At 42.0% G+C, this 12,434-nt stretch overlaps 1 protein-coding gene across 2 annotated transcripts in view; it reads left to right on the top strand.

The window, feature by feature from the left end:
- The window catches only part of ppp3cca (protein phosphatase 3, catalytic subunit, gamma isozyme, a), a 41,205-nt gene that overhangs the window by 1,000 nt on the left and 27,771 nt on the right, over positions 1 to 12,434 (top strand). For both annotated transcript variants that reach the window (XM_080433894.1, XM_080433893.1), the window contains exons 2-3: positions 5,441 to 5,638; positions 8,635 to 8,759. In XM_080433894.1, coding sequence (XP_080290020.1) covers positions 5,441 to 5,638; positions 8,635 to 8,759 — 323 coding nt within the window. The remainder of the gene's footprint in view (positions 1 to 5,440; positions 5,639 to 8,634; positions 8,760 to 12,434) is intronic.

The raw sequence follows: 12,434 nt of genomic DNA, 5'->3' as shown, positions 1-12,434 counted from the left end.
AATACTCCAGTGAAGTAAAAAGATACCTCAAAATTGTACTTAAGTATAGTACTTGAGTAAATGTACTTAGTTCCTTTACACCACTGGTCTCTGACACTGCCCACTAGCTAGATTTGCATATTAATTGAAAAAACACCTGTGGCTTTTGAGATAACACAAACTAAACGTGTTTAGTTGAAACATTAAGCGGTTAAGTAGCGTTTGATTTAATAAGCTTATTCTGTTGGTTTTATGGAAATGTGTCAGTTGGTCATTTATGAACAGTGAGCCATTAAATCTGCTGTTGAGCTGTTATTACTCCAACAGAGATAAACCCTCAGGGCTTCCTCTAATGGTTTGTCTTTCAGTCAAGCTTGTTAAGAGGATGCTTATGTGGTGATGACAAAAACTGCTGTCATTAGGAGAAAATGCTGCGTGTTAGTGATCAAAGGCGACTGAATCAGGGGGGGATTCATAACCCAAGTCAAAAAGTCTAATGCTATTGTCTCCTCTCACACCGTGGATGAGATTGGAGCAATTCATTTTTCACAATAATCCAGAGGAAAGCAAAGTAAATTATTGTTCCGTTTTCACCCACACATCTGCTCTTCTGTGGACCTGTTGGATTGTTGAAATCTTAGTAGATGTATTCCTTATAACTGACTGGAATTCCTATCATCTACGCAGATTTGTATTAACATTGCGTTGGGTCGGCATCTTGTACCGAGCGACAGACCATAACTGGCTCGCTGCTGCTGCCTGTGATTCTCCACAGTGTTGTTGTTATTGTTACTCTCAAGAGTCAAGACAGACACTCACTGACAGACAGGGATCTCCTGTGAGTCTGTCCAGGATAAGATGGGGCAGTGCAGCCACGCCAAGGAATGCCCGAGACTGACCCGGCTCCCTAGGGGAGACCCTCACTGTCCATGCCAACACAGTATGTCATCTTCCTCCCCTGTAGAAGGGCAGTAGCAATTCGAGCAATGACTAAACGAGTGAGAGATGTGCCCTGGTAGGGGATTGGAATGCTGAAGTGTGAGCCAGTGGTGAGAGGGTGAGTTAATTGTGGAAAGAATCTCCCAAGTTATGTGCCCAAGGCCCAGCAGAGAGAGACCGAGACTATTGCTTTGGCAATGTAAACGTTGGATTGAATTGAGTGAGAGAAAGGGAGAGTAGGAAGGCATAGACACACCGAGTTGTAGAGACAGGATGGAGAGACAGAGCAGGGCTATAGAGAGAGAAGCAGGAGTGATGACAATCTGACAGCTCTTTACAAAGCGTTGTATCCGATCCGATGCCACCTAGCTGGTCATCTACCCAAGTCTAAGATGTAGTTACAGTTGTGTAAGGCAATAGGGAAGCTCACTATAATTTGACGACCTGTGCAGCTCAGTGACGTTACCGGTTTGATCTGATGTCCTCTCCCACCTCTCCCAGCAATTGAGTACAAAGGACCCCAATGGAAACAAGCCATAGGCTTTCTTGGGTTTAAAGAAACTGCTATTAAAGTATATATTCAATCACACATCATTTCACACTGACTTGGATCAGGTCGGACGATGGCTTTTGATTTTAATTGAACCTGAAGGCTGTCATGTAATCCATTTAGTTTCTGATGTGTCGGGAAAAAACGAACACAAAAAAAAAACAGGCAGGACCAGAAGGTAAATGTGTGGTGCTGCCACACAAAACATATGATTGACTGACAGAGACAGCCCATGTGCCTGGGGCCTGGATGTTCATTTGTGGTGAGTGATAGGCTGCATTCAAAGATAATTAGCGCAATCTCAATTGGAATTCATGATTCATCTAGCACCCCCCCCACCCCCACCCCACCACCACCATTCATCTTCTACACTCAGCCTGTATCTTTGTAATTCAATCTTATCCTATTGTGTCGACTTTTATACAAAATACAACACATCCTAGCCACTCATATCATGATCCAGAACACTACTGTGAACGAGGAGCCTGGTGGATAATACTGCCTTTGTTTCTTTGGGTGTTTGTTGTCGTGCCAGACAGACAACGAAGGTGTCAGTGCAACCACACAGCTTTGGCTACTGATGCTTGTCTCTCAGTAGCAGGAGCAGCCATCAAACATTAATGCTTAATAGACAAGGTGGACCCATCTTTAAGGCCGCTGTGGCCAATTTGACTCTGTACTAGACATCTTTCATTTGATTACTTTTGATCGCTTTGTGTGTGTTGGTCTGTCTCAAGGACGGTCTACGACCACGTGTTTTTATCCTCTGTGATATTGTGTTTTGTTGTGTCATGGAAGTGCTGATGTGCTCTTTCCTTTTATCACCAAATCCATTCATTCATTCCAAGGCACAGCTACTTAAATTGAGCAAGGCTTCTGGCAACAGCTTTTGTGTGTTGTGCCTGACCAGACCTCTGCTGCCTTTTGCTCATGCAAGCGAAAGCTACCATAACTGCTGTGGCCAGATCCCTTAACCGGAGTGAATGGAAATGATTCTAACGATTGTGCAAAATGTAAAATAATTGCAATTAGCTAAAAATTATTGTGAACAGGTGATTATTATGCAATAATTGTGACAGGCCTACTCGCGACCCTCCACTTTAACTTAACCTAACAACTCTCTGGTCAGTTGTCTCTGGCTGTGGTAGTTGGTCAGTCATACTAACCACTTTCACAGGTTGCCAATTGCCAACTATGGTTTCTGTTTCTGGGAAAATTATTCTCTAACCATGATTACACTGTGCATTATGGTTAAAGGTGAGTTTCCTGCCATTTCTGATTCTATGTGCTGTCCTAATGTTCTCTTCTCTCTCTCTGTTTCATCTGTTTTTTTTGGAAGAAGGTAGGCCCATTGTATCATGTACTGCGCTGGTGCTTGCCTTTCAGTGTGTCGAGGCTTTTAAGTAAATGGCCCCTGAACCTGGAAGCCACGGCTAATAGAGGCTTTGCCTAATCTGTTCTTAAGGCTCGTACCTCAGCTTACTGCGCTACTTCTCTTCTAGCCTCGCCTCGTAGGCCCCAGGAGCGCCTTACTGTTTTATTTATACCACAACCAGTCGGTGCATGACAGCTTGTCCTGATCACAGAGGAAGTCGGGAACTGTTGCTTTGGGTTCCCACCGCAAGTCAGACCTCAATCTGTGCTGTCCTGCAAAATGAAGGAGCATTAAGCTGTGTCGACAGGGGTAGTGAAACTGACTGATAAGTAACATTTATCTCCTGTTGCACAAAAGAGTATGGGCTAGGTCAGTGGTTCTCAACCTGGGGGGGGGGGGGGGGTCCCCCAGATGACAGTGAAGTGACAATTTAAGGACTTTTAAAAACCTTTTTAATACCTAAAATAATTACCATTTATCTAGGGGTTCTGGGGGGCCAGTTCAAATATGATTATTTTGAGGCGTCACGGCCTGAAAAGGTTGAGAACCACTGGGCTAGGTGACTGAAAGTAATCCCAATTCCCAACAATATTCATTGTGATATTGTTCGCTACTGCTGTTATCATCATTGTTGTGGTGTGTGGATGCCGCCATCCACTTTAGTTCCACTAGTTCCACTGCATTGCATCAAGCTTGCCAAGCATCTATTTCGTGGGAGGGAGGCAGGGCTGTGGACGGTGATCTTTGTCACTGCTGGGGCAGCATCTGTCAGCGGCAGGGAATATTTAACAGGAGGAGTAGGACGGAGGCGCTACTTCCCTTGGTGGGGGGGTTCCTCACTGGCACTACCATACAGATTGGACAATGTTTTATTTTTATTATTCATTAAAATAAAATATTATTATTGGCTTACTATACAGCTGCTGCAGTCACAATGGGTAAAAATGACCACCCAGTATTTTTCTACTTCACTGCAACAGTTGGGATAGTGTAACTAACATATTTATTAAGTTCACGCAAGGAACTAGTTAAGACAGAAAATATATATAATTTTCACCTTTTCACCTTGTGGTATTGTGAATAAAAACACTGCCGGGTTTAGTTCTGTCACCACGTGTTTTGATGACAAATTGCACCCTTCAGTGTTTTTCAGCTGGCAGTGGCAGCCTCTTGTAGCTATGTGGCTGTAAAAGGATTGTTGAGGTACCATGGAAGGAGATTAATGGGAGGGGTGGGGGTTTAAATTGAGGTGAGCACTGACTGTGCATATGTTTTTGTCAAGTATCTCTCATGGCATTATTATAGCACCATGAACTTAATTTTGGTGTCACTTCAGAAGCCTTTCACTTCGCTCTTCACTCTGCACTCAAAATATAATCTAGTGTATTAGCATTGGTCTAAAATTCTAAATGTAATTTCCTCTTTATTTGTGTGTGCGTGTGCTTTCTGTGCAGAGCATGTAAGCAGAGATGAGCAGGAAGTAATGCTGCTCCGCAGTCCGCACTCATGAGGCTGTTGTCATGCGGGAGAGTCTTTTTTTCCTGGTGTTTCGCCCAGGCGGAGTTAGGCATAGTGTTTGTGAGGTTAGGGTTAGGGTTCGGTTTAGGCATAGTTTTACTGAAGTTAAATGTTAGGGTTTAGACACAATCAAGGCGCCCGGGAGTCCCGTTGTCACGCTTCCCGCTCAAAGAGATTCCCCGCTTCTCCACTTGCAACCGCTCCATCGCTCACCTTGATTTGACCATGCTCCCCCGCATTGTATTCTGCTTCGAAATCTGCTGCCATTTGGAAGCTTGTGTCCAAGACCAATTGGAGCTCAATGCATTCTTTTGACACAAATGTGTCCCCTATAATCTGTGTAGAGACTATAGATCCTAGAGTACCCCTATGTGGGTGCAGTTTGCACCATGGACAACAATGGACAAACACATGCCATCCAAGTGTCAATTTTACATAGGCATTGTCTTTTTAATAAGACGGATAATAATAAATCCTGTGGGCTAATTCACCCCAAGTGTGGGGAAGCAAAAAAAAAACCACTTGAAATTGTACCCTTTTTGGCTAACTGACGCAAGGAATTAACAACCAGACTTTGCGGATATCAGACAAATTTGAATGACAGCTATCAGTTCAGAATTCAGTGAGGGATCTTAGACTGGGGACATGATGCGTCGTGTCTGACCATGATACCGGACATGCTTATCACCTGGTAGGAGTGGCACCAGAGCGGCTAGGAGCGGAGGACGGACCTCGCTCCAAGGTCCGCTCTGACCTTTTTTGAAAACCCGCTCTCACTCCAGTCAAAATGTGTCCGCTCCGCTACACACGCTGCTCGCGCTCCACTTTGCTCAGTGCTCTATCTCTGTGTACAGACCCCCCCAACATACTGTACAGTACATAGATGTATATATTGTACACCGTCACTTAAATATGCCACGCATAAACTGTATAAAACCCCCACAACCCCCCCACACGACAATGAAATTATAATGGAGGAAAAGGTGTGGTTGAAATTAAATAATTATGATTTGCTGTAATTGAGATGTTATCCTTAATAACGTGAGCTGTTTGTGTGGAAATGTCCTTTTTTCCCATAGCTGTGCCATACCCCCCCCAGACAAAGCTGACCTTAAAGGAGCTGTTTGAGGATGGCAAGCCCAATCCTGAGGTGCTCCGTAACCACCTGGTCAAGGAGGGCAGGCTAGAGGAAGACGTGGCCCTCAAGATAATCAACGATGGGGCCAACATCCTCCGCCAGGAAAAGTGCATGCTGGAGGTGGACGCTCCCATCACAGGTAAGGTTTAGCTTGGGGATGGCTTGGCAAAGGGCTAGGGCTGAAAGATATGATTTTCAGTGATTTTCCATGACTTTGGCGTCACCTCGTTCATCCCAGGAAAGCAAGTGTTTTACTTTCTGTCAGAGAAATTCAAATTTTCTGAAACCGACTAATTTTTTAAAAAGAATGCTTATTTTTCACTGTTGCTACACTTAGAATATCAAATCTGAAATTGGTAATAGTGTATACTGTATCTTATTGATATCTAGATATTTGGCATAAATATCGAAAGAGGTGGAGGTGCCCAGAGTAGAGCATGTGAGTTTGAGGTGCTTCCAATGGGCTGTACTGAAGATAGAACATACATGGGTTTGGGAAAGTATGGAAAATAAATCAGTTCATTTCCAGGGCATGAAAAAGTGTTAATTGTGCAGAAAATCTGGGACGATATTATGTTAAAATGAACATACCATTACATACGTCTCAGATTTGTTTGGTAGAGTGCTTTCTTGTCATCCAGTATTATTATTATTATCTACTACTTGTAATTGTTAGCAGTCTGCATGCCTCACCAACATTTTGCTGCTTCAACCAGTATGAGTGAGTGACTAATAAACCCTCTTGAATAGCCGCCTTGTTCCCTCACTATTGGCATGCATTAGATTGTCCACTGAAAACGATTCTTTTGTAATAATGAAATCAAGGTCTTTGATGTATTTGGTTTTGAAAGCTAGAGTGTCCCTTTTTGCAATTTATACCTCCAGAAGGCTCAACTATACGATTGTCAGCCACCATCAGCACAGACGCACTCGCACACACTCTCTCTCTCACACACACGCACGCACACACACACACACACACACAAGCACGCACGTCAGTCTGTAATGGTTCTTCTCTCAGAGGACATGATGAAAAGGACAAGCCTGACGAGACTAGAGTGTGGAGAGTAAACCCTGTGCCAGCACCGGGCACTTTTCCATGGCACCACTGTTTGCATCTTCTGACAGCTGGTGTATAACCACTCGAGTGGCAGAATGGACTGAGGCATCTCCAACCACCACAGGGCTTCCCCCCCCCCCAACACCCCCAGCTCAAATGTACTCTTAAGTGGAGCGCACACCACAGCAGACACACCAGCTGCGAACATCACCCCAAGCACCTGGCGCTCCAGAGTGCCTGCCTTCTTTTTTTCAGACAGATTTCAAATACAATACATTTCTTGCATACACAGTTGATACCTATAATCTCTAGAACAGGGGTCTGCAGGGGCTGTAATTGGGGGGCCCGCAAAAAAATTTGCGGGCCAAGGATCCCTTAGCTGAGAGAGAGATGAAGCAGGGACCCCTATTCTACATGTGTTGTATAACATTGTGTTGCAGATTAAACTTTTTCATAGATTTCTTCATAGACCTGTTTGATAGCACTATCATCAGGGTTGTGTAAATTCAAGTTTTTTGTTTGCTTATTTCCACATGATCTTTTCTATTAATATTTTTAGATATTTAACCACTTAAACCCTCAATACTTAGTAAACTTGACCTTTGGTTCTGTACTTTTGCTTTTTTCCACACCAAATCTCTTAGCTGAAAATGGCAGATCTGCAAGCTCACAACACATTGCAGTGCAACACGCTTTGAGTTTGTAGATCTGCAGTCTTTGGGGAATGTTCCCGCCCAGAATAGGGATGCTAGGGTTCAAGTGGTTAACGTAATGTAATGGCACCCCCGTAGTAACTCCGAGGGCCCCCTTGGGGTGCCGGACCCCCTGTTGAACACCCATGCTTTAGACCACTGTTTCCCAAACAGTGGGTCGCAACCCATTTGTGGGTCGTGGATCCATTTTCATGGGTGGCAGGTGAATATATCCCTTTTATTTTTTGTTTCCTAAATTTTGTCATTAATTATTATTATTTTTAATTTAGAAAAAAAAAAAATATATTTTCTAAATAATTCCACGAAAAAATACACCTTTCATGAATTGAAAACAAATAAAATCATTTTTCATAAATAATTTCATGAATAAAATAAATATAATTCAAGAAATTCCATGTGATCTTGTAGATCTGCTTTTTTCACTAGGGTCTCGGGCAAACATCTGATTTCTCTTGTGCGTCTTGAGCAAAGAAGTTTGGGAACCACTGCTTTAGACAATACAAATTAACAGGCAGGATAAACTTGTGCCATACGGCGGTATGCTTCTAGACTATACATTTTATGCTTCCTTAGCTCAATGGAAGAGAGGAATGCATCCAGGTACTTGTCCAAGTGCAATGTCTTCTTGGCACTTGGGGAATACGAACGGGATGGAAATGATCCCAGGGCACCAGATTGTCTGCTAGCACTCCACAACTGGTGTGCAGTGCTTCGTTTCTATTAAATGAATGGGAGCTGTTTTAATGGAACATTCACTGCACATCTGCTGTGGTCTGTAGAGATATTAAGGCTTTTTAATTAAACAAAGCAATCAAAGTCCCTCCGCTGAATACTGCAATTTCTTAAGCTGGAGAGCCTATGAAAAGGGAAAATGTCAGATTGACAGCTGAGGTCCTGGGGACCCAGATGACTGCAAGTTGTCTTATTCTACCAGGCAGTTAGCTGCTATATTATTCCCTTCATTAAAGGCTTAGAATGAAAGCCAGCAGTCCTCAGGGTCCCAAGGATCAGAGAAGAGAACTACTGCAGTTCATATCTAAATCACAAAATTCAGGTGACGGCAATCACATTTCTTCACTAGCATTGCTCACTTTCCCTGCTTTGAATGTGACTGTAAAGTTATCCATGCCGTTATCAAAGCTCTATCAGCTACTACAACTACACAAGGCTGTTTACTGACTCTTAGTTAAAGGTACTGCTGCCTGGTATTAATTTCACATCCTGGCCCCAATGGCCAATAACTGTTCTTCACTGTGCATTGCCGAAGACAAGAAACGAAAAGACACACTAACGCCATGATTTATGGCCCTGTATAGCTAGTATCGTTGTTGTTATTTGACTGTAATCTTTCTCTTTCCACAGTTTGTGGCGATGTCCATGGACAGTTCTTTGACCTTATGAAGCTCTTTGAAGTTGGTGGGTCGCCCAGTAACACACGGTATCTCTTCCTCGGTGACTATGTAGATCGAGGCTACTTCAGTATCGAGGTGAGAATGACTGTTCTCTTCAGATCTGTACTAATAAGGTTTCTTGCAGGAGAATTCCAACAGTCCCTTTTTATAATTTTTTTCATACTGCAGAATTTGGCTCAGGTAACATTGTGACAGTCAAAACAAATACACAAAACTATGCCAAAATGTTTATTATATTATATATATATATATATATTTTTAATCAAAGTAGCCAATTATTTTTATCAATTATTTCTCCCAATGTATTCGTTATGCCACTTAATTTCTCCCACTGCTTGCCACTGTTGTTGTACACTGCTGGCTCATCTGCCAGTGAGGAGGCCCCACCGGGATGTAGAGCCTCCCACTCAACATTCCCCGCTGACATTTGCCACCCCAGCCCGCAGGAGTATCATATGTGTAATGAAATAAATCACCTTCCCCTATCGGCTTCCCTCCCCCGAACACGGCGGCCAGTTGTGTTTGTTTAGATGCTCTACAAGCCACATGAACCGGTGAACCGCGGTGGATTCAAACCTCTAGACTCCGTGGTGGTAGGCAGGTACTGTGCCATCCTAGCACGGCCCAAATGTTTTTAGATATGAGTCACACCTCCTTAAATATATAGTTTCAATTGGAATCTTGAAGAATTAGGCTTGTGAAAATTGGCCAAAAATGACACTCGAATATTCTTTATAAAATAAACAACGCATTCGAAACAGTCAAATCTCGGACACATCTGATTATAGTATGCCGTAATTGGTGCTGAGATATGCGCTCTCTTGCGAGATCAAATGGATGATTCCTACTTTATATCTGTTCTATATTGTCTCATTTTAACAAGGTTAGGTAATATAATTGTTTTAATAAAAGTCCTGGCTATAAATGGAAGTTTTACAGATAAAGACATGCATCGCTCAAAGTGATATTGTGATAAACATAAACATGGAACAATATTATCTTGACTGGAAAAGTCAATCATTACCATCATTACCGACTGGATCACTGAATTTATCATTTTGAGTCAGTTTAAGTTACGTTGTGTGTGATTCAACGTGTTGTATGAATTCAGTACAGTGAGTGTTCTACAGAGTCTGTGTTTGTCGGTCTTCGGTGAGGACAGCAAGAGAGGGTCGTAACTTGCTGTAGCTGAGGCTCTGGCTTGAACACAACTATATTTGAAGCAACTATATTTTTCTAGTTGCTTCATTTGCGTGATAGGTTTCTGGGACAAAATTGTTCATTCATGTGTGGAATTTGTGTATTCGCCTATTATTGTCAATCACTCTACACATACATACTATGGAAACTTCTGACAATTCTGACAAAGTTTATCTAGCAGTTGCTGGTATGATTTTAAAACCATTTGAAAGCTTTGTAGTAAGCAATGCTTTTCAAACCAAGTCCTACAGAGACAACTACAGCAGCCCCCTCCTGACTGTCTAGGGACAGATGTTTTGCGATCACAGTCATCAATACTGTCTGGATGGTGGTTTCTGGATTCTCTTTGTTGTTGGACCCCTCTCTGACCTGCTCTGTGCTGAAACTAGTCTGATGATTGCTTTAGCCAGGAGCACAGCAGAGCTCCCATATGGTCATCATTTAATTTGTGTGTACTATGTTAATGGGGATGCTATCCTGCTACGCTGTGTAGGTTGTGAGCATGCTCAGTCATTTTCTAGGTCAATCTGGCAATAAAATATTGTTTTTGGGTCATGGAAAGTTAGGGAAATTGGAATTTATGCAGACAAGCCTTGGAAACGTCAAGGAAAATAATGGAAATCCAGAACGATTTATGAATGTCAGTTTAACTTTTTCTCTTTTTCCTTTTTTAAAAGTAAAGTAAAGTGATACTATTCTACAGAGGTGTTTAACCGCAGGAGGCCTCTGAGTTGATCACCTTTTGTGTTTTTACACAGACAACTATTGATTTTGTCACTTGCTAGTTTAATGAATTAATTTAAACTCCTGTGCTGTATTTCTTTTTTTTGGTAAGAGTGTACACTTAGAGTGTTTTCATTTATCTGCATTTAACCGTCATTTAAAGTCATGTACGTCAGTACTACGTCAGTACTTGAACGCAGTGAACTAAGCCAACCCTCTCATTATGAACAGAGCCTACGGGGGCGAACCGCGTCGGTCATCTGTCTTTCTGGAAATGCTTTCCACTGCTTTGTGATTTCCTAGTTGCCCCTTTATCAGCTACAGTTTCTGAGCAATAAATGCTCTCTATCGCTTAGGGTGCTTCCACCTACACTACTAGTGGCGCACATCAGCATCCCGCTGTCCTGATGTGGTAGAAAAAGCCTTGTTCTTCTAGAACTAATTAATGTGTCAACAGTCAGAAAAACAGAATAAGCCTGTACTATAAACGCTGTCAGAGTGTTGTAGAATTACAATTATATAAAAAAGTTATTTTCGTTTTTGGTAAATTATTCCTGAACAGGTGCAATACATTTTTGTGTGCATGGTTAATTGTGACCGTCCCTACTACCGTTGATTATCTCCACAACGTCGGAAGTCCGGAGGCGGAGATTATGTTTTCGAAAAGAGAGAGCGAGAGAAAGCATAGGGACTAATTTGGTGAGTGATACTGGGCATTCGACGGGGCCTCACCTATTCCAGCTTAATTACAAATATTTTTCTCACTCCCAGGTTTTAATGCTGTTATCGAGAAAGTTGAAGGCCTGTGCACAGCAATGGCTTTCTGGGCTTGCACTCAGGGCTCCCGACTAATATTTTAACAATTTTAACTGTCCCTAAGTTAATATAAAAAAGTATTATTATGTATTAATTCATTATTATTATTATTATTATTATTAGGGCACGGTAGGAGTAGGAGGGGTGGGGGTGTCATACTGTAAAGTGTTGGAGGAGTTATGGCAGTGTATGGAAAGCATTGCATTTGGTTTAGAGATGCAGAGTTGGGCCTGTGACTCGCAGAGACAGATTTACTGCATGTGTGTGTTCTGATTTGCCGAGATATGAGATATGAGAGTTGGTCATCAATCCTTTGGTATGTAATTAGAATGCTGTTAAAATGGTGATCTGTTTTATTCAGTGTTTAATGATCTTGTCAAAACTAGAGTAAATTCATAGAAATATGAAATGTGAACTGGCTATTTTGTTTAGGAAACTTTGGGCTTTCTGTCTCTACAGGCCAAGACTAATTTAGATTAACTGAGAACAATTTAGAATATATGCTCCAAAGTAGATAGAACTGCAACGATCGAATTTTTTTTTAGCGATTCTATGATTATTATAATGTTTTGATCAATCAAATAATCAAAGCACTTTTGTTTTTTCAAATAAATAATCGTAATCTAATCGTTTTGTACTTATTTTTATATAATTGATTAAATCTAACAGTTCAGTTAACTGTCCCAACCCCTAACGTAGTCACTACAACTTTTGGCTGGACACTGCGATGTCGTGCCCATTGGTTGTATAATTTATATGTAGCAAGTGAATTGTTAGATGGCAAGGACAGGAAAATCTAAAGAGCATAGAACTTAAGCTCATAACGTCACATACACGCAAACCCAGCCCTCCAGGCCATTAGGATGCCCAGCGTGAGCAGAATCTTTTACCATCTACCCAGGTTTCACTTTCCCTCAGGTGGAGTCTGAAAAGAGATGAAGCCATGGAAACCCTCTTGTCTTGTGAAGGCCATAGTGGTCGCTTGAATAGCACAAAAGGATGAATATAGGA

This window comes from Gymnoscopelus braueri, assembly GCF_963280865.1.
Source record: "Gymnoscopelus braueri genome assembly, chromosome: 7".
NCBI classification, from domain to species: Eukaryota; Metazoa; Chordata; class Actinopteri; order Myctophiformes; family Myctophidae; genus Gymnoscopelus; species Gymnoscopelus braueri.
This window is presented reverse-complemented; position numbering and strand designations above follow the sequence as displayed.